This window comes from Cydia splendana, chromosome 17 (genome assembly GCF_910591565.1).
Source record: "Cydia splendana chromosome 17, ilCydSple1.2, whole genome shotgun sequence".
Taxonomy (NCBI): domain Eukaryota; kingdom Metazoa; phylum Arthropoda; class Insecta; order Lepidoptera; family Tortricidae; genus Cydia; species Cydia splendana.
The window spans coordinates 14,528,778-14,551,044 of NC_085976.1; the positions used below are offsets into that span (position 1 = coordinate 14,528,778).

General features: G+C 37.0%; 3 protein-coding genes across 4 annotated transcripts in view; 2 read left to right on the top strand and 1 right to left on the bottom strand.

Moving 5' to 3' along the window:
* Window positions 1–5,691: 5,691 nt before the first annotated feature.
* LOC134798833 (metaxin-1) lies at window positions 5,692–14,879 on the bottom strand. Of its 2 annotated transcripts, none has more exons than XM_063771217.1 (6): window positions 14,717–14,879; window positions 14,471–14,617; window positions 14,099–14,368; window positions 13,645–13,879; window positions 13,027–13,181; window positions 5,692–5,823 (listed from the first exon to the last, which is right to left on the bottom strand). In XM_063771217.1, the coding sequence occupies exons 1-6, from the start codon at window positions 14,792–14,794 to the stop codon at window positions 5,707–5,709; spliced, it is 1,002 nt and encodes a 333-aa protein (XP_063627287.1). In that variant the 5' UTR covers window positions 14,795–14,879; the 3' UTR covers window positions 5,692–5,706. The 2 variants fall into 2 exon arrangements, with proteins under 2 accessions (XP_063627287.1, XP_063627288.1); XM_063771218.1 differs by lacking the exon at window positions 5,692–5,823 and adding an exon at window positions 11,416–12,496.
* A 589-nt stretch (window positions 14,880–15,468) lies between these two features.
* Window positions 15,469–16,314, top strand: LOC134798575 (B-cell receptor-associated protein 31-like). The gene has a single exon (XM_063770947.1). It carries the CDS (start codon window positions 15,627–15,629, stop codon window positions 16,233–16,235), a length of 609 nt encoding a protein of 202 aa, XP_063627017.1. The 5' UTR covers window positions 15,469–15,626; the 3' UTR covers window positions 16,236–16,314.
* Window positions 16,315–19,802: 3,488 nt separating this feature from the next.
* Window positions 19,803–22,267, top strand: part of LOC134798856 (ral GTPase-activating protein subunit beta) — a 67,014-nt gene continuing 64,549 nt past the window's right edge. The window contains exons 1-2 of the mRNA XM_063771247.1: window positions 19,803–20,099; window positions 21,601–21,774. Coding sequence (XP_063627317.1) covers window positions 20,064–20,099; window positions 21,601–21,774 — 210 coding nt within the window. The 5' untranslated portion in view covers window positions 19,803–20,063. The remainder of the gene's footprint in view (window positions 20,100–21,600; window positions 21,775–22,267) is intronic.

Genomic DNA, 22,267 nt, shown 5'->3' on the forward strand with positions numbered 1-22,267 from the left:
GAAGAATTTTGACTGTACCTATACCAATATTTATTCAGTATTATTATTTTTTGTACACAACTACTTATAGTTTTCCTCTAAAGTCTTATCCGCTAAACAATTACTATCCATAAATAATACACATTGAAGGAACACATATTTTATTTTCATGATTTTTTTGTAAAAATATAAGCCTTTTTTAATATTCTCTTATTTATAAAAAAAAACAACGGGTTGCACTCCGGGAGTGCCGAAAGAAGTGAAAACTCAATGACTAGTCCAAAATGTCTGCAGCACTATGTATAATTGACCCATCCTCCTTTCTATTGAAAAACTTTAGTTCCGAAATTGCTGGTCAGTGAACTTGTTTAAAATTCGAAATTCAAATTTGTAGCTTTAATTGTTTAAAATTCGAATAGAAATTGTAAAGTTACCTTGCAGACCTCGCATCTAAATATATTTGGTCATGATATTTTGAGTTTTATTCACCAGTACTAGAGTTCACTTTTATTAGCGATTTCATCAAGATGAAGCTTTATTGAATTATATTTGAGTGATATAAAGTTAGAATGTAACTGTGAGATCCTCGTATTTCAACCCGTACAAGATTAGAACCTTTTTTATGTAATGTCATTGAGTTTTTCTTTATTGATTTAAATGCCATCTAAATGAGTGGCCATCTAAACCTTACGGTCACGTGATCGCGTTACGCTGTCTCGAGTTTATAAGTTTTTTCCCCACTTCAAAAAGTGCCCAGCGCCGCTAAAGAAGTTTTCACTTCAATAACAATCAGATTTATGTAAGTAATTTACTTCTTACTAAATAAAAGTAATTTATTACTATACAATTGAAAATATCATACCGCTTTTATTTGATGGAGACCGGCTCTAACATAAATGCAGAATATGGTCGGTTGACCATTCCAGGGGGCCCCATTTGACTCGAAAAATAGAAGGTGACGTAGCTAGTAGCTACCATATCACTGCCGTGTTGTGACAACGGAATGGACGTGACGTCATCTTCTGTTACAGCCTCAAGTCAAATTTGGCCCCAAATCAACCATATTATGTAGTCTGGCATTTCGCTAATAAATGTAGTTGTTTAGTATACATACTGTATAATATATTATTTACTATTATATATGTATAGTAATGGCAGCTCTTGGACTGATGATGACTTCCTCGAGGATCGAGCGCGGAGCCACGGACCTTGCACGTTAGAATAAGGTAGAAATTAAAATAGCATCATGGACAAATTAAACATAAAAGACCGACAACCTCTATAACAGAGTCTCGTCCCTCCAATATTTAGCTTTTTGCCGGATGGCGCCACTAACGCAGCATGTTTCAATAGGAAGTATTACTGCAATGTTCTGCCGCCAGAGTGCAGCACTAATTTGTTTAGTAAACCATAGAGTAACTTATACATACTAGGCCTTGAAACAGTTTTTTGACAAGTTTTCACTAGGACATTGATGCACCAAGGCGGCTTGTTTACAGGTGGCCTACCGCGAAACGCAAAAATCGAAATTTCTTTATCTGCCTCTCTGTCGATCGAATAAGCAAGAGTGATAGAGAGGCAGAACCCGAACTTTCGATAGTCGTGTTTCACGGTAGGCCATGTGATTTACCTAGTGACGCATGATGTGTCATTGATGATGTCAATGAGGTTTGTTTACTGTATGTGCTAGTGGTGCCACCTACGCAGAGCTTTGCCTAATATAATATTAGGCAAAGCTCGTAGGGCAGGGGCGTATTTACCCTAGGGCCATCCGGGCCATGGCCCGGGGCGCCAATCCGCTAGGGGCGGCGAATGGGCCGTATGGCGCCCCTGGCGAATTGCATTTTGTTTTTCTACCTTGACTTCTGGGGCGGCGAAACGTATTGGCCCGGGGCGCGAAATTTCAAAATACGCCCCTGCTAATATTCCCTATTCCATTGATTTTGTTCGACACTTAGACCTTCAATAGATGGCGCTTATATAGCGCATGAAGGAACGAGACATTGTAGAGACACTGTCAGCGTCAGTCTTCTATTTTTTTCGTAAATTAAAAAACCATAAAAAAAGACAAAAAACAGTACCGAAAGGGGAAGCGGACGTAAAGTTCTTGACCGTAGAATTGTCTTTGACTCGAAGAAGCCGTGCTATGGTTTCTGCGATCGCTCCTCGAGTCTAACTTGGCTATATTTGTACCGAAATTCACTTTAATTCCATTTAATTCCCTTTGATTTATATTTTTCCTGTGTTTGCTAGATAAAATTCAGTTTCAGATTGATTTACGTTCAAAAACATCGATGTACACGTACAAATTAAGTTACGGACTTCGATAAATGTGACGTTCCACGGGAAAAGGTACCTTATGAGGGTTTCTAGTTTCGGAGATATTAAATGTTTTGTAAAGAGGTGAAAAAATGCTCAATTTTTTTTTATTGTGTGATCTGAAACCTTAATGCCTAACGTTTGTTTACCTGTTTTTATTTTTGTTATAAGTTAGTTATAAGCCTAGTAATGTCGTCTCAGAGTTTAGTAGAAAAGGTACCTTATGGAAAAAAGATTGAAAATTCCCAAAAAAACTAGTCAATACGGGAAAAGAAGTTTGGTAGAGAACTGTATTAGCATTCTGCAAAACTAATTTGATAATTTCAGTTCTGGTTGGGGCGCCTCGCAAATATTATAACCGTACATAGACCGACATCACAAATCCAAGTAGACTGCTATTATACCAAAGTTACTCTCGTCAAGTCTTTCTTAACTAGAATAATCTTCATTTGGTTTGGTCGCATGCAGTAAATCAGCCATTGGTTTGCTGAAAAATGCCAATACCCGACGCATTACCTTATGGAATATCTGAGGTCATTGAACCTCAATGCCGCTTATCTTCAATAGCAACCGAAATATATTATTGATAAGAAATAGACGATTTATACCATCTTAACCCCAAAATATTATTAGTTTATCCTAACTGTTCCATCATCATCATGCCTCATCATGTAACTTGACCACAAGGTACCTTTTCATTACATACAAATTATTGGTCTTTTTTAAGATTATTATGACGAAGAACTAATTAAATTGGGGGCAGTTTAATGTAAATTAATATTTTCTATTCATAAAAGATAAACTACAATATGATTGATATTTTGTAGTGATGTATTATTAGATTTATTTCCATAAGGTACCTTTTCGTAAATGTATGGAGCAAATACTGTTATTGTTATGTAAGTTTAAAGTGGCATAAGGGGTTAAATATAGTATTTAGTTGGGGTTTTAGGATTTATTTCATTTGAATGACAGAATTTCTTTCATATGTGCTCAGAAAAATTGATTGTGTGTCACATTAAAAGTAAAAATATTCAATTTTGTGATTTTATATGAAAAAGTCAGAAAATACATTTTCACCTCTAAATCGGTATTGTTTTTTGCTTAAACTGTCTGTCAGTGTCGTTTTCTAATAGATACAATTTAAATCTTAAGAGCTCATTGCAATCAATCGTGAAAATGAAATAAAACTTTATTTTCAAGAGATTGGTTAGTATACACATAAATCAGTCGATATCAAAAGTTTCTATTTGCATTACAGAACAAGTCGCAATATTTTTTTAATCTCAGATATATAAGGCATTATTATTTGTAGTCAACTATGTAACTTACTTCAGGAACATAGTTTTTTAGGCGGCTAAACTTAAAACTTCTCTATCGTAAAGTTGCTCATTTCACAACATTGTTTTCAAAAAATCATATCTCTGTAACTACGCAACCTAGAAGGTTGATCTTTTGTGTTATCGATAGCTTATTTATTGTAGATTACTGGGGTATGCATAACTCCATACCCGCCATAAGGTACCTTTGACCGTGGGACGTCACAAATGTACATTTTTAGGTCCAGGGCCTTTATATCGCCAAGTTAGAAATATAATTAACATAGAAAATAACTTGTTGACTTGTTATCTGAGTGTATAATTGTATATTTTGTAGCATAGTAAGTTGTACGTAAAATATTGATGTAATTAATAATTCTATCGTCTGTTATTATTTAATAAAAACAATAGCTATCAATCATCATTGGAAAGTGTGTATAATAGCAGTTATTGTACACAATACGAAGGATCGAATATATTCATTGCACTTTAAACAAACTTACGTCTTAGACAACAGAGTATACTAAATTGTCGTCAAACGCAAAGATATGATTTTGAATCTACGTGGCATAAAAGCGTGAAATAGAGGCTAAATTGCCCAAACTGAATTATTCGACAGATTATTAAGAAATGTTTTGCGTGCTTAAGCGCGTTACACACCTTGATTCAGTAACTTAACTAACAAGGACGCAGATATAAGTTAGACACGGTAGACCTGCATCTCACTTTCTTACTCTACGTATTGCTGCGTCCCTGTCATAAGTTACTAAATTAAGTAAGGTGTGTGAAGAGCTGTAGTTTATATTCGATGATGTACATACGTTTTTGGAAGGACCAATTTATAATGTCGGCATAAACGGTAAAGTTGTGATGTAGGTACCCTCGGTGCGCAAGTATGCCAGCCATGGTGAAACGGTGCCATTTTGTGGTCGGCTGCGGCCGGCAGTTCCTCCCAGTGCAAATTGTATGGCGTACTGCGCTCGGGGGTACCTTACGCGATTGGAAATGGAAATAAAAAGATATTGTACGATTTAACTTTTCTTTTCTGATACCTTTACATCATTTTAAATATGCTGCTAAACAGATCCAGATCACATCTGCTCTAAGACCTAAGTCAACATATTCTGCAAAAACTATTCTGGATTCATTCACAATCAACATTATTTTAATTAAAGTTATCTGCCTAATCTAATAATATCTTCGTATACTCAACATAGAAACACTAATCGTCGTATTCTACTAGTTTCTTTTTTATTTCGTTTCTTGTTTCTTGACTACGACTTCATTTCTTGACCAGGAGACACGTCTACTACGAAACAATAGTTTCAATGTGGTTTCAATGAAAGTTAAACAGCTTCACATCAATTCTCATAACCAATAGAACTATCATTATCAATTCGTATAATATCTAATCTTATACCTTTAAACGAGCAATTCTTGTTTATTTATTTATATGTATACCGGGTGTGGCCTGTAACATGAGCAAAAAATGAAACTGTAGGCTGTACTCCTCATACTGACCAACATTTGTTCAGCGACTTTTAAAAATAACTTGTGGTTTGATTTTTAATACACTTTAAAGTTTATTCTAAGACGCAATGTATTGCGAATTTTGTTATGTTTAAGGCGTGACAAGCAACGTCAATCACAATAATATGGCGTGGCGATGGCGTCCATTGAAGATAATATTTATTTTGTATGAAAAATAGGGAGTCTAAATACTTCATAATTTTTAAAAGTTGTTGAACAATAGTGTCACCGTTTGAGGAGTACAATCTATGTTTTAATTCTTTGCTCATGTTACAGGCCACACCGTGTATATATTTCGCGGATCTCAGAAACGGCTCCAACGATTTCTATGAAATTTGCTATATGGGGGTTTTCGGGGGCGATAAATCGATCTAGCTAGGTCTTATCTCTTGGAAAACGTGCATTATTGAATTTTTATATGTTTTCCGAGCAAAGCTCGGTCTCCCAGATATTATACTATTATAGTAGACTTTAGAGCTTGACATACATAATTAGTTCAGTGTGCAACACATTGTTGCTGGCACTGTAATATGGGGACAGAGAGCTCGCTTAGTCCAATTTACGGCGGTTTCACGTCGTCGGCTCTGGGCTTGAGTTGCGCTCTGTCAAGCCGCTTCTTGAGCACACTCACGCGGTGCAGCATCCGCGTGCGCCGCCAGCTCCAGCCCGCGAGTCGCTGCCACAACACAGATCAATCAAAGGCCAGTGGCGGATTTGCCCTAAGGCCCAGTAGGCCCGGGCCTAGGGCGGCAAGTTGTGACAAAAAATCCGCTGATGATAACAAGAAATAACTTAAAATTTAGTCAATATGCTGATGGGTGCTGCGAAAAGGGCGGCCCTATATAGGGCCTAGATATAGGGCCTGGGGCGGCAATACTACAAATCCGCCACTGCTTATGGCCTGTGCACACCGGAAGCGTGTGCGCAGACGTTCACGTGCGCGTTGTAATATACACAGATCCTTATGAGAGACGGCACACCATTTGCGTGATGTGTGCGTGCACAGCTCCAACATTTTAGCGCACGCGTGTGTTCATGTCTACGCACACGCAGCCGGTGTGCCCTGGCCTTTACACTAGACGAAACATGAAAGGTACTACACTAACAAATTGTGAGATTCAACGTAGCTAGTAGCTTTATTTAGTTTAGCAGCCCAAACATCAAAACTTACCAGAAAAAATGCAATTTTGATTTGTCAAAATAAAGATATAAAATGATAACGGAACGGGAGAGCTTTTAATATGCCTAGCTGGGCGGCTAGTGGATATGTATTTATTATGGTTGATCATCGATGGCAGCATCTATTCAACAACTCTACCGACTAGGTAGATGTCGCTAGGGTCCCCTTGACCCGTAATATGATGGAAAGATTTGCTGGCTATGGATGAGGTCTTGGTGGCTCAGATGGCAGAGCGCTGGAGTATCGATCCAGAGGCCGTGAGATCAAATCTCACCCAAGACAGTAATTTTTCCACTTTTAAATGTATTCTAAGCTTAGTAGCATCGTTAGCAGACGTTTCTGGTTGTTAAAAATTAAAAGCAAAATCAACTCTGTTTCCTACACTATAAGTTAAAATTTCACTGACAAATTTTGGATATTTTATTGTATGGCTGGGCCTTATATGCCAAATATGTATCCAACAGATAAGCGATCCTCGCTGAATCTAAGTAAATTTTGCTATATAGATTTATACCATTGCAAAGGCATTTTATTTCTTCAATTTATAGAGTGTAGTTAGGTTCAAATGGGAAAACAATAGTTTACGCATGTGTTCTCCGGATAATTTAAGGGTAAATACAAACACCAATTCAACAGTGCATGTATTTATTCATGCGTTATCGAATAAGTTAACAACCAACAATATTTCTCATTCAAATCATAATATCTAACGTTTTCTAACATCTACACAAAGCACTCTGAAGTCATACATAGTACATGCCTCAATATAACACTATAACCTCATATGTCAATAAAATAAAATTGAAGTGAAAATTGCAGAAACACTAAGCGCCACTTTCACCACCCCACTAACCCGGTTAACCGGTTAAACCGTTAACCCAGTGTCAAATCGTACTGGTAAACACGCTAACTTCAGGTTTAACTGGTTAACCCCGGGTCAGTGGGATGGTGCAAGTGGCCCTAATTGGTTTGTAACTTTAAATCACAAAGCACAATAAAAGACAAGCGTAACACCATTTAGTAATTGTTTCCTTTAATTTAGAATAGAATAAATCTAAGTACTTACTAAATAAATAATTTTAATTTATGGTCAAATATATTAAAAATAAAATTGTGATTGCTCCTCTGCTTGTACTACAATATCGTGATGATTATATGTAATAGTACAGTGACCTACAATAATATGTTACACAACGAAGGCCACAAAGTATCTGACACAATCTTATTTGTAGAGCCATAAGAAAGTGTCACATATTTTTGCGGCCTTCGTTGTGTAAGTGTGTAACATATTATTGCAGGTGACTACTACATATAATCTACCGACCAGTCGACCGTGGTCACAACATTCATTGTACTTTAGATGTATGAGAATATGCATTTAAAAACATTAAAAAATACACACTAAACGTAAAACATAATTTCAACGGTGTTATAAAATGTCAGTTAAATAATTGAGGCATGTACCATAACACAGCACTATAACTATTATAAATGCATTGTTAGATATGTCACCATTAAAATATTTTTGAGACAACCCATACAACCATTTCCAGTCGCCGTTACGACGCGGTGTTGACACATCTTGTGTCGACACCGTCTGTTTCGGTCACAATTCCAGTCGCAGAGTCGTCGCCGTGTCGACACAGTTACCAGAAATGGGGAAGGGTCGACACATGACACAAAGTGACATAAAGTGTGGTCGCCGTGTGCACACATTGTTTCGGGTTTGCGACTACTTTATGCCAAAATCATTCGTTCATTCGTTCATTTTGTTCCTGTCAAATGGAAACTGTCAGATGGAAAAATACTTAAATAAAAATAAGTGACATTAATACGCCATCTCTAAAACGGATTACAAGACGTAATTATATATTGTTTGCATTTATATTACAATAGGACTTAAATTATTATGGGGAATTAAACTGCTCGAGTGATTTGATAAACTAAGTGTAATATAATCAACGCGCCACCACATTGATTTAGTTTAGCCGGAAATGAAATTGTTTACTTCTCAGTGCCTGTGTTCATAACTATATTATTTGAAGCATTTTTAGTACTTCGATGCGTATACTATACTTAAATAACAGAAATAACGCTTTACATACTACGAAACTTGTTAATTATGATGTATAAATATGGTTTAAGGCTGAGAAATATTGCAGTCACAAAGTAGTTGCAATGTTTCGACTTTGTGTCGACTCTGTGTTGACACATGACACGCGCTGTCAAAAGTAATAACAAAGTTACTGGTATGTTACTGGATTTGCAAAATGGCTCCTTGTGTTGATTTGTTTTCAGATATTCTCAAAGTGTAAAAATGCCAGAGTGGTCAGAGATGGGCATTAATCGATTAACTGTTTATTCGACTAATTAATGGAATAAAAAAGTTAATTCTCAAATTTTAATCGCGATTAGTTTAGTCGACCTAACATAGATTGAAATTGAATTAATCTGAATATTAATCGAATAAATTATCGATTAAATCTCGATTGAAAGTTGACAGGGGGCCATTTTTGTACGTAAAAATAATAGAAATGTCTTGCATGCAGATGGTAGCAAAACACTTTGTCATAAAAGTCGAGATGGGTGTCGATATATAGGTTTTAGGGAGTGCCGATTTCGAAAATAATGACCATTTTGGAATCCGAAATGGCAGCCATGCACTGTGTCATAAAAGTCGTCATGGATATCGTTTTATAGGTTTTAGGGGGCGCAGATTTCGAAAATGATGACTATTTTGGATTCCAAGATGGCGGCCATGCACTATGTCATAAAAGTCGTCATGGATGTCGTTTTATAGGTTTTAGGGGGCGCAGATTTCGAAAATGATAACATTTTCAATTTCAAAATGGCGGCAATGCACTATGTCATAAAAGTCGTCATGGATATCGTTTTATAGGTATTAGGGGGCGCAGATTTCGAAAATGATGACTATTTTGGATTCCACTTTTATGACAAAATACGTAGCCGCCATCTTGGATTATAAAATGATCATCGTTTTCGAATTCTGCACTCCCTAAAACCTATAAATCGACATCCGTGACGACGCAAGTTATCTTTATTTTCAGATCTAACAAATTGCTACAGAATACAAAGGACAAAAAAGAAGCGAGGAGGTAATGAAACAAGCAAAAATACAGATGATTCCTCGACGCAATTGGGTGATTCTTAAATTGTGTCCAGATTTTTTTTGTCATAAAAGTTTTTATTTTTCACATATTACTCTCACAAGTTCCGTGACATTTCGACCTTGTAATTTTTTAAGTAAATGTTTTTGTTTATCTATGAGGATCTCACTAGAATAGTATAATCAAGGTATGTTTATATTTGATGAATGAAATAGTAACGCAAAAAAAAAATATATTTGTGTCTTATATTCCTGCCGAAGACTTTTATTTTACCTTTTCCTTCTACACAAGTTTGGCCAAGTAATAAGAATTTAGGGCTGTCAATTTTATTTTGTCTTCTACAACAGTAAAGCTACGAGGCCATGTTTGGTATCGTTTTCGTATAAATTCGCAGTACCAAATTTAGTTAAGGTATCACATTGACACCATTCCGAAGTAAAAACATATAAACTTATTAAAATACTTTCTTTTAAACTCCTCTTCACGCTTAAACTGCTGAACAGTTTTAATTTAAATTTGGTACACATATATTTTGAGTCCTGAGACAGGATATAATAAGTTATCTCAAAAATCATCCTTTAAAGGTGTGAAATGAGGTGTAGGGGGGAATTCAGAATTGACTTCTTGAAGTTAATACTGTTTAAGTTTAGTTTTGAAGTCATGTTTTTTCATCATTTTTAACTAAATCAAAGATGTAGACCATCCCAAATTTCATATAAATCGGTTCAGCGGTTATTGATTTCCCGTACAAATTTCCACGCCACTTTTCACACCTTCAAAAGATGATTTTGGTTATAAGATCTATCCTATGTCCTGTTCCGGGACGCAAACTATTTCTATACCAAATTTCAACGAAATCGGTTCAGCGGTTAAGCGTCAAGAAGAGTTTCAAAATAACCGGCCAAGTGCGAGTCGGACTCGCGTATTAAGGGTTCCGTACATTAAGTCCGACTCGCGTTTGACTGCACATTTCTAATAGGTTTTCCTGTCATCTATAGGTAAAGAACTATTTTGTGTATTCAGACGGACATACATACAGACGCACGAGTGATCCTATAAGGGTTCCGTTTTTTCCTTTTGAGGTACGGAACTCTAAAAAGATTTATTTTTATTTTGTGGAATGGTGTCAATGTGATATCTTAAATGGATTCAGCACCCCAGATTTATACGAAAACGATACCAAACACGGCCTAGCACCTTCACTGATATAGATATATCAAGATAAAATTGAGAGCCCTAAATAAACTTTCAAGAGCGGATATCTCAAAAACTATTCAACATATCGAAAAAATTGATTGAATAAACTTGTAACAAATTAAATTAACTTTCATTTTGTATAAGTGGCCATGTCGCTGAGATGCATAGTTTCCGAGATATAATCGAAAAACGGGAAAATGGGACCTTCAAAGCCCCCTCTCTCCCCCCCGCTCAAGGGCTACGGCCGGGGACTTTTGATATGTTCACCTCCTAACTTGTCAAACCGAGTTACGGAGTCAAAAATTGTGTTCCGAGCATTTCCCTCTACAACTTTTGGAGCATTCGTTGCCTGACCTAAGTAGCTTATTGAATTTCTTTAAAAACTTTTCTGTAAAAGGTTGACGGGTGTTGGGTGTTTATATGGTTTCGGTCGATTATTATCATTTGAATTGCCCATGATGACTTACTAGAATTACGAGCACACGAGACACTAATAGTAGTTTGACAAACCTTGGTTTTCAAGAGGTATTTTATATTGACATTTGCTGTCACAAATTTGCTGTCAGATTTAGTCGCAAACCGCACGCAAAGTGCACACAAATGTGTCGACACCTTGTTACGGAAAAGTGTAGACACGGCGACGACACTTTGTTTCGAAACAATTCTAGACACATTGTGTGGACTCTGTTACGACACATCTGACATTTAGTTACCACTTTGTGATTCTGCGACTGGAATGGTTATATGGGAAGCAAGACAGCTAGTTAAACAACAAAATAGTAAAAATATGGAGTGTAACGACAGATAAGTAATCTCCTTTAAAACCAAACATATAGACTGTTTGACAAAAACATACTGACTGGTATATTAAATTTTGAATGAATACCCGATAATGTCGAATAAAACAAATGATTATAGGAACTAAAATTGACTTGACTTCGGCTGCTCATTTGACTTGTAACATAAAGATCCATTTTAATAATCATCACACATCAATCATCATATACCCCATTATATCAATTATTGCTTTGCAAAATCGTTGACGAAAGCTCTAATAGCACAAAAACTTAAGAAGTGCCTTTTATCTATGTTGAAATAATAAGAAAGCTCGTAACTAAAGAAATACTTACTATAATAATATCCCCAATAGCATACAAAAGTAGAGTTAGACCAAGCTAAGTTGGCAGCCATTTTGATAGCCCAGAATGTGCAAGTGTTATTTACATGTCTTAATTTCATAGAAGCTCGACGTTTAAAATAACACTGGCACAGTCTGGGCTGTCAACATCGCTGCCAACTTAGCTTGGTCTAACTCTACGTGTGTTCTGTGTGCTTGAGCTGCCAGTGGTTTCCAATTTTTGCATCTTATGAAAAACAAGTTTTTTCCTTCTTCTTTTCAGATCAGTTAGGCATTTTACCCTTTTTTTGCGCACAGTTACCTCGCACGCACTGATTACCTTGACATCATTATCACCGCTCCCATGTGTGAGTGAGACTGCTATGTGTCACTACACACCCTTGTGGACACATATCTAGTGTCAAGACCGACATAGATGAAGGGCACTTGTTATGTTTTCAACTTATAGGTACTCTACCAAACCAGCTTTGAAAATGGCGGTAAATTTGATCACTTATACTAATTTAAATCGCGCCTTTGTGTACTGACAGAGTTGGCGTGGTAAAGTATATACTAATATACGAGTTGACTAATGCAGCAGGAGCCGGTAAGAGCGGATGCTAGGGCGTCGCCGGCGCCGCTAGCGCTCCCACGCGCGTCAGTTGTCGTCTTCGTCATTCTCAAACATCTCGCTGTAGTCTTGGGAGTGTTCGAAATCTTTCAGATCCTGAACAAAAAACAGCCGATTTAGCCATTGTGTTAGATAAATGAGAATGAATAAGAATACAACTCAGTTGTGTACATTTTTAAGCAAGCGAGGCAAGTGCGGGGTAACATTCATGCGAACACACTATTGAAAGCAAAGAAAATATTGGATTTCTAGGAACGTTTCACGACAACTAGAAAACATTTTGTTAGTATTGGCTAAAAGGTAAATTAATAAAGAGCATTAACCCCTGTTATCTATTTTGTTTGCATTTTAGCTATTTGCCTTCATAGGCACTGTAACAAGCACGCAATACGCACAATGAAAGTCTTCATACTCTCACACATAAGGAAATCAAGCACTTGCTTAAGAGAGTAAACTCTTTGGCACCAAAATCTCAGAAATCAATCAAAATTTGATTGATGGAATGAATAAACCCACACACTGGTCTAAAAATGTTTAAGGCTCCAGCAGTTTTTAATCTGGCACTGCTCTTTACTAAATTACATCTCTCTGGTATCAGTAAATAACTCCATGTATAGATTACCAACCTGGAACATGCCGTTGGCCACGGCGTAGCCCGTCATAGCGATGGCGGCGAACAGCGCCGCCATTAGCTTGTTACGGGTCTGATGCGGAAAGTTGGCTGCCTCGCGGTCAGACTGCGTGCCCGTTGACTGCTGCTTTGCGTTCAGTCTGTTGTATTCTGAAAATTATATTAAATGTCTGGTGAACTGTTTTTAAATTTTAAATACTGGCCTTTTTATAGGCCCCTGGGTTGCTAGGATGGAGCCTGGATAGAGCAGCACTGATGTAAACCAACTATGCAACAGTGGCACAGAATAAATAATAGTACTACCATACAGAAAGGACACTTCCTACAAAACCGAAGTTTGACAGCGATTCAGGGACAAATCATGCTATCCCTTTTTAATGTATGGCATGTATATTTGGGGTTGTCAAAATTCAAGTCATTATCTTATCTGTGGTTGTGCACGCAAAATGACGTCAAGTGGTGCAAACCCTAATAATTGCTCGGAGCAATGCTGAGCCAAACGGAGCCGAGTTTGCCCGATGTCAGGAATGTCTCCCCACTGACAGTGGTGACTTTTCTCTAAATGAGTCTAGCCTATCCAATTTCTTTAATATCCTACTTTTAAATCACTCACCATCAGTAACCTGTCTGAAGTTCTTCTGATTAATCCTCGCAACAAACCTCGTGAGGTTAGCAATGCCTTTAACATGATTAGCCAGCGTTGCATTTGGGAAGGGAGCTTTGACTAGAGGAGCGAGGTATGCAAACACAGTGGCATCAAATGAGGAGGGCCGATTACCGAAGAAGTATTCACTCTCTCCGAGCCTGTCTGACAGGGTTTTAAGGCACTTTTCTGCTTCACTGTATATCTGAAATTGTCAAGTCAAATTTGAAAGTGGCAGTTGCCTGTAGATAATGGTAATGAATGGCTGTTTTTTAATAACATCTTATACAAATTATTTTCTGGTAAAATGTAATACAACCTTTCGAACAATTTTTTCTAATGGCAGAACCTTGTTGTAAGGTCTATTTTTACCAGTTTTTTGTTACACCATTTAAAAGGTCAAATGTAGTTTTTATAAACTTACTGTTTTTTCTATTTCTTTAAGGTCTGTATGTTCTCCATAGAGTGCATCAACCATCTCTTTAGCTGCTGTTTGATATCTGGAGGGATAGTAGAAATTGAAGGGAATTCTCAGAGCCTTAGCATATGTTGGCCGAGTCAAATCTGCATAGTTTGTCTCATCCACCCACCACGCAAACTGGTATGCGGGGTAAAGTTTCTCGCTCAGGTACTGGGTAAAGGCACTGGCTTCGGCTGCCTGCTTGGTGTTTAAATGGACATCTGTGCTGTAATGCTGATGAAATATTGATCAATAAAAATGACTACTTATCAACTAAAGTTAAGTTAAAAATTATGGTTATTAATATATCGTTATCAAAATAATTCCTTCACTTACCAAGGTTTTTAAGTGATCAACAACTTCTTCAAAATTAGTAAGGACGGTGCGCCCATCGCGCATGACTGGTAGCCTGCCTTTGGGTGTGAAAAATGGATTGTTTGATTCCCGCACTTTTACTGGCACTCCGATAAATTTCATATAGGTCTGTGGATAAAGAGAAATTATTCCACATCAGCGATTGATAATACACATACACCGGCCTTCGCGAGACGGAGGTTATAATATTATAAAAAGAACACTTACTAAAACTTTAAGACATTCTGAATCAATCGAAGCCAGACCCCACTCTCCTTTCCATATATCCAATTCTATACTTGCCATTATTTTCTGTAAATAATCTATTCAAAAACAATTTTTTGGAAATTTTGCTAACATTCAATAAACTTTTTTTTGTACTGCCATAGAGTTCGCGATTACATTATAGACTATTGATATGTCATAGTACGTCATAGACAATATAATTTATTCTTAAACATGAATCTAGTATTTTAACTGGATAAGGCATGATGGGTGGGGGAATTGAGCGAACGGGATAGTCTTATGTATCTTTCAGTAGGAGTAGCCGCGAAAGCGCTATTATTGTTTGTCCTTGTCACAGTCTCACATTTTATTTATTTCCCACCTTTTTTTTAGTATGGATTATGGTGGCCAACAAATGAATTCGACCAATCACAGTGTCGCATTTGCGTATGTTTTGTCCCTCATGGAGGCACGCGTATACCACTTCTATACGATCCTACCTTCTATGTTCTTAAAGCTGTACAGACTACCGCACCGCACCGCGACGTCCGCGACCTTGACGCGGCCCGGTAGTCTGTTACGGCTTTAAGCTCTACATACTGGAGAGTGTAAAATCATAACTTCCAACTAAATCCGGTAGTGTATAGGTAACTTAATCAGAGAGCGAATGAAAAACGAACGAATCAGCTGTCAATGTCAATAAAATGTTGTCTATGGTTGTTATTGAAACGATTGAAAAAAAAAAAGAAAAAAAAATCATTACATGCTATTTTTGTGTTTGAGTTCTTTTTCCATTTTCAGTCGATTTGTGAGATATTCAAAGTTATAAAGCAGTTTGACTCATTCATTACAGTGTACTAATTTCAATATCGTGTCTGTTTAATTGAAAACGAAATTACTAACACTTAAAAACATGTCTATTCAGTGGACATTTATCGCCGGCTACCTGTACTTCGAAGTTGCAATAGTCGCGATAATGATGCTGCCCATCGCCAGTCCGCGACGATGGCAGCAATTCTTCAGATCGCGGCTGTTCGCCATGTTCCGCGAGCACGCCGCATTTTACTTCTACGTACTACTCGGCGTACTCAGTTTGTTCCTCATGGATGCTGTCCGGGAGATGAGGAAATACTCACATACTGATAGCCACGTGCATCTCTCCACTGAAATGAAAGGAAATGTAAAACTCTTCAGAGCTCAGCGGAACTTCTACATCACCGGTTTTGCCATTTTCTTGGCATTCGTCATTAGGCGCCTCGTTACTATGATATTGATTCAAGCAGAACTGTTGGAGAAATCAGAAAGGATAATAAGAGAAGCTGAAACTGCTAAGGACCTTGCCAAGACTACTGTATTGACACAAGCTCTGCAGTCCGCTGGGGATTCTAACAATGTTGAAAATTTGGAAAGGCTGTTGCTGGATGAGCAAAACAGAGTCAAAGAGTTGGAGGAGGAAGTAACATCTTTGAAGGAGCAGCTGAATGCAGCAAAATCTAAATTGACTGAAAGGAAGTCTGAATAAGTCTGTGATTGAGAACTGGGAGATTAATGTTAATCTGAAGCCTAACTTTAGTATTTGATTAATTAGGAAATTATTTTAATTTGATGAAAAGCTAGTCATAAGTACTATTGAAAAATGTTACATTTGCAAAGAAAAAATAGATTTTATGAAATAATCATTTAACATAGTCATACTATCTGAAAAATGTTACAATTGCAAAGAACAAAAAGATTTTATGAAATAATCATTTAACATAGTCATATTATCTGAAAAATGTTACATTTGCAAAGAACAAAAAGATTTTATGAAATAATCATTTAACATAGTTATACTATCTGAAAAATTTACAATTGCAAATAACAAAAAGATTTTATGAAATAATCATTTAAACTATGAACATTGTAATATGTATTTATTTTAAAACTGTAAAGGTCCCTGTACACAATGGGCCAGCGCCGGCCAGTCCAAGGGACGCAGCCATGCGGTAGAATGAGATAGCAATATCACTTGCTCCCTCTAACGCATAAATGCGTCCCCCAGACTGGCCCACGCTGGCCCATTGTGTACAGGGGCCTTAAAATAATAAACTATAGTTGGTCAAGCAAATCTTGTCAGTAGAAAAACGCGGCAAATTTAAAAAACGGGCGCGAAGGGTTATCGTCCCATAGAAAATTTGAATTTCGCGCCTTTTTCTACTGACAAGAGTTGCTTGACCAACTATATATTCACATGGTATTTGGTATAAATAGATCATAATTAATAAAGTGTTCTGCTTTCTTGGCTAGTTAATAAAACTGTTTTCAATAAAATAATCTTTTTCATAACACTGTTGTTTTATTTTATTCCAATTCAGAAATATAATAATCTAATCAAACAAAATACTAGGCTTGTGCCTGCTCGGTCACTACAGAGAGCGCTCCGCTCTCGGTCAATCGGTCAAACGAACTAGTTCGGTCTTTTAGTTCCTTTAGTTCAGTTCGGTCTTTGAGAGCTGGGAATGTATAGACGGTCAAGCAAATCTTGTCAGTAGAAAAAGGCGCGAAATTCAAATTTTCTATGAGACGAGATCCCTTCGCGCCTACATTTTTCAAATTTGCCGCCTTTTTCTACTGACAAGATCTGCTTGACCAAGTATGAATCGATTTTACCTTAGTTTTTTTTCTAAATTTTTGGCAACTGAATTACGATTCAAGTTGTACGATACTATATGACGGTTAAACATCAGAAATTTGAACATAAATATTTGATTTTTTTTCATACTTTTCAGGCTTAGGACTGTTTGTCACTCTTTTATCTCGTGACCGACACAAGCCTACAAAATACATAGTCAACAACTTTGTCAGTAGAACAAGGCGCGAAATAAGATTTTTCTTTGTTATGTTAAATCAAACTATAGCTGGTCAAACAAATTTTTTATGGGTTTGATAACCCTTCCCGCCAATTCTACTGACAAGGTCACTGTGCCAGACTATTAAATTTTAATGCGATTGAATAGAAAGGTGTGAAACAAAGAGTAGTAGAATATATATAGCTGGTCAAGCAAATCTTGTCAGTAAAAAAAGGCGCAAAATTCAAATTTTTTATGGGACGATATCAAAGAATATAATACTCACTAGGAGAAGAACGATAACTCCATACAAAAAAATGTCCCTTTCAAAAGTTCGTTTATACTACTAGCGCTCTGGTAGGATACCATTGTAATTAGAATTGACAACCCGTTTAGCCTAGCGGGTATTGGCAGTAATCCTGTTCAGGAAGCTAATGGTCCTGGGTTCGAATCCCGGAGAGGGAATTTCTTTTTGTATTTTTTCTTTTTTGTTGGGGTCAGGTTTTTAAGAGCCCATCAACGTGCACACTAGCGCCACTGCTAAATAATCGTGATTATTTAAATTTAGCGACAGGTATTTCAAAAAGGGGGCCGCTACTGACTGTATTGTGTATTTAAGTACCTTTTGAATACACCAAACTAGTTTTTATGTTGCTGGATTAGTCGATCTATGAGCTCAAAACAAAAACGGCCGTTTTAACTTTGGACGCGTAGATTGACGAATCCAGTAACATAAAAACTAGTTTGATGTATTCAAAAGGTACTTAAATACACAATACAGTCCGTAGCGGCCCCCTTTTTTAAATACCTGTCATTAAATTTAAATAATCACGATTATTTAGCAGCGACGCTAGTGTGCACGTTCATGGGCTCATAAATTAGCATATCACAAAAAAATAAAAAAATACGTTAAAAGGTAATGATTAGGTACTATATTTAGAAATTCGTCAAATATAAAAGGCAACAAAAAAGTATATTAAGATATAAATATTTTCATTCCTATTAGGATTACTGTATATATGTTAGGAGCAATACATATGAATACATACATTGATATGGCAAATGGTTACAAGTTGTTATTACATCTATCCAGTTATCAGACATTTTCTGCTTCACAGCTCCGCGTAGCGTTCTTGTTCACCGGTATCCCGGTAGTCTGGATATGCGGCAGATACGTGCCCTTTGAGCTTTTTCCAAGAAATCATATGACGGCCCAGGATTATATTGTTATCTCACGCTCAAGCCATCTGCTGATTCACTCTCTAAAACAAAACAGTCACAAATTAAACAATATAATCTAACTGCCTAATTACTAACGTCGCTAATTGCTACCGGGTCTAAATTTACCAGCTGAAACAATGTGAGGTTTTACATCTATGATAAATTTTGATTAAAATTTCGGACGCGATATAGCGTCCGCGGGACTTACGGGGATAGTAAGACTAAATTATTATATTTGAATTTGGCAATTAGTACGCTCATTTTTATTTAAAGATTAATATATTTATGTATTTCTTACCTTGAAATTATCGCTGTTTCTGGTTTACTACAACGGGTTAATTTTAACTAAGTCTGTGCGAAGACGCATTTAGATATGTTGCTCGTACATATGAATCGTTTTTATTTTTAAAATTAATAGGTAAATAAATATATTTCAAGTGAATAAATCGTTTTATATGAAAACTGATATTTTTACGTTAAATGACTTTAATGACAGCATTGACATTACAGACTTTTGTCTTGCCTATGTTCTTACCGGCCAGACCCAAATCAAGGCCTATCAAAGAGGCCTATTGACAAAGATTTTTTTTAATTTTACCATGGAGGGTAGAGGCACGTCTACCCTTCATAGATTTTATGAACATAGACAAAGACAAACTGAAATAGATAATAATTTACATATGACTTCAACTACTTCATAAAATACAAATCAAAATATATTTGATAAAATAATTGGATTTGTTCCTAGAAATCGTATAGACGAAGCCAGTTCTAGCAATGTTGCTGTAGTAAAATATTTTTATGGTAATTACTGGCAATCCTCCTCTAGGAACGGAGCACACATGCACAATTATGAAGGGTCACGTCATTCCAAGGAAGTCAATAGGCCTTGGACGATATCCTTTCGCGCCTACATTTTTCAAATGTGCCGCCTTTTTCTACTAACAAGATCTGCTTGACGCAGTATAGTGTGAAACCACTTAAAATTATCTATCTTGTCTGTGATAAATCAACCTTCCCGCTGTCAAAACGCCTGACTTTGACGTGTTGTCATGACATATACTGTAGCAGAAAAAAAAGAGTGAAAACTTGGGAAAATCTTTAGAAAATAACTCGGGATATAGACTTTCTACTTGTGTAGAATACGGCAGTTTTTAAACTAATACTATTTTAAAGCGTTGTCTAAGTGTATCAGTTCACAATACAATTTGAATTGTGTTTTGTTATTGTTTACTAAGCAGCTCGCTGCGCGTTGACTTGGAGACGAACGGGACAGCGGACGGCACCGTTATACCTTATTTATGAATGTGGGAATCTTCAATAGAGTCAACCATAAGGTGAGTAACCTTCCCTCTGTCTTAATAATCGAAGTTTTAATCTGCATGCTATGTCTTCAAACTTGGATTATTAAGGTGTGTTTCATTACCTTTGGAGTTTCCATTGATTGGTTACTAAAAGCCCCGAAACATTTGTATTGAATATCCTTCACCTCAAGTGAACTTATGTAAGCCAATGTTTAGGAGATATTCTTTGACTATGGTGCCTTCAAAAATATAGCCATCCCAAACATTGGTAGTTGAAATTTGTTAACCATGGTAGAAAGGATAACTAATTCAAACTATAAAATTATTCTGCTTCATTAAATAAACTAAGCCCAACCCAACTATGGTCCAAAATTCAGTCAAACTTGGTTGTTCAAGTCAGGTATGACCAATATTTGAATGTTGTAATAGTATGGAAAAATATTTTTATAAATGTAAGAAATACCCCTGACAAAACTAAACTGAATGTTGGTAATTATACTTAATTACATTTTGAAGGGGTGTACTATAGTTAGTTGGTTTTATGGTAAGATAAAGTAGGGTAAATCTTATACCTTTAAACAAGCAATCAATCTATCTAGGTCTTATCTCTGAGAAAACGCGTATTTTTGAATTTTACGTTTTCCGAGCAAAGCTTGGTCTCCCAGATATTTATAGGGACCGTGCGCGTTGGAGCATCTGCCATCTTGTGGCCTGAATCGGAAACATATGTGCACATGTACATGTTCCTTGTGCATAGTAGGTTCTGCCATCTTGTGGGCTACATCGGAAGCATAAACGACATGCGACACATTTACGCCTCGCCCCAAAAATCTGACGTCTCCTATGCTGCCCCCTATAGTTCATGCACAGGGCCTATACTTTACATCAACTATTTCTTACGAATTATTAGCAAACCAATGAAACCACCACCAAGAAATCTGTACCTTATAAACCAATATTTTCTACAAGCCTTACAAACTTACTGTATAAGCCCTGCATGTTATCATCTACAACATATTTTTACTTAATTAACGAGTGTTCCACTTTTTATTAACACTCGTGAACTTACATCACAAATAGACCGCTAATAGTGCTGATGACAATTAATCCTAATATATTCCGCAACTGACTCATACATATTATCAACATGAAATTCAATTTGTTTGCCAGATGGCTAGCTAAGTACACTAAAATTCACTGAATGAATTATGTTTAAATAGAAAATGCGTGTCAGTTTATTGTTGTTTCTTTTAGTAAAGGTTGCTGTGATAAAACTAAAACTAAATTTAAATTACGTATAAATGCTGGTTAGTGCTACTAAAAGTGCCTTTTATCTCACTGTACTTTATCACCCCACTTTGAGGGTCAAAGCTGAGTGCCTCTTTTTAAACCTATTACTTTTAACAGTAAATGTGATAGTGCCACATGTTTTATGGAAATTTTTACAATAGAAATGGTAAGGAGCAAGATATTAAGATTAAACGTTTTTCTTTTTTTTTTAGTTGTGTAACCCAATATTTTATATGGTCCGCAGAACAAGGATTCAGGCGGTATGTACGCCGAGTGGAGCTCGCTGCCGCTCGAGGGCGGCGGGCACGGCGTGCTCGGCGCGGTCGGCGGCGCGGCCGGCGCGGGCCGCGACGTGGTGCTGGCGGTGGTCCGCCAGCTAACGTCGCACGAGCCAAGCCCGCTCACCACCGACGCCGAGGTAACGAGGATCCAAGAGGCTTCTGGGCCTTAGGCAGCAATGCTAACATAGATAAGACAACAGACTAAATCCTGTAGTTCTCTCAATTGCGTAGCTTGCGTACAACTTACTTGCTCTGGGTATACTAACAATACTGCAAGCTTGCAAGTATGTGGTTGATATATGACAAAGTAGCATAGAAACGAGAATTGCCAAAAAGCCTCCAAGTCTAAGAACCATTTTATGGCTATATTATATATATATATATATTAGTTATGTTTAAGAACTTTTCTTAGATGTGATATGCTAATCATAAATACAACTTAGAATGTTATACCTTTTTTAGGGTTCCGTACCCAAAAGGTAAAACGGGACCCTATTACTAAGACTTTGCTGTCCGTCCGTCCGTCCGTCCGTCCGTCCGTCCGTCCGTCCGTCCGTCCGTCCGTCCGTCCGTCTGTCTGTCTGTCACCAGGCTGTATCTCACGAACCGTGATAGCTAGACAGTTGAAAT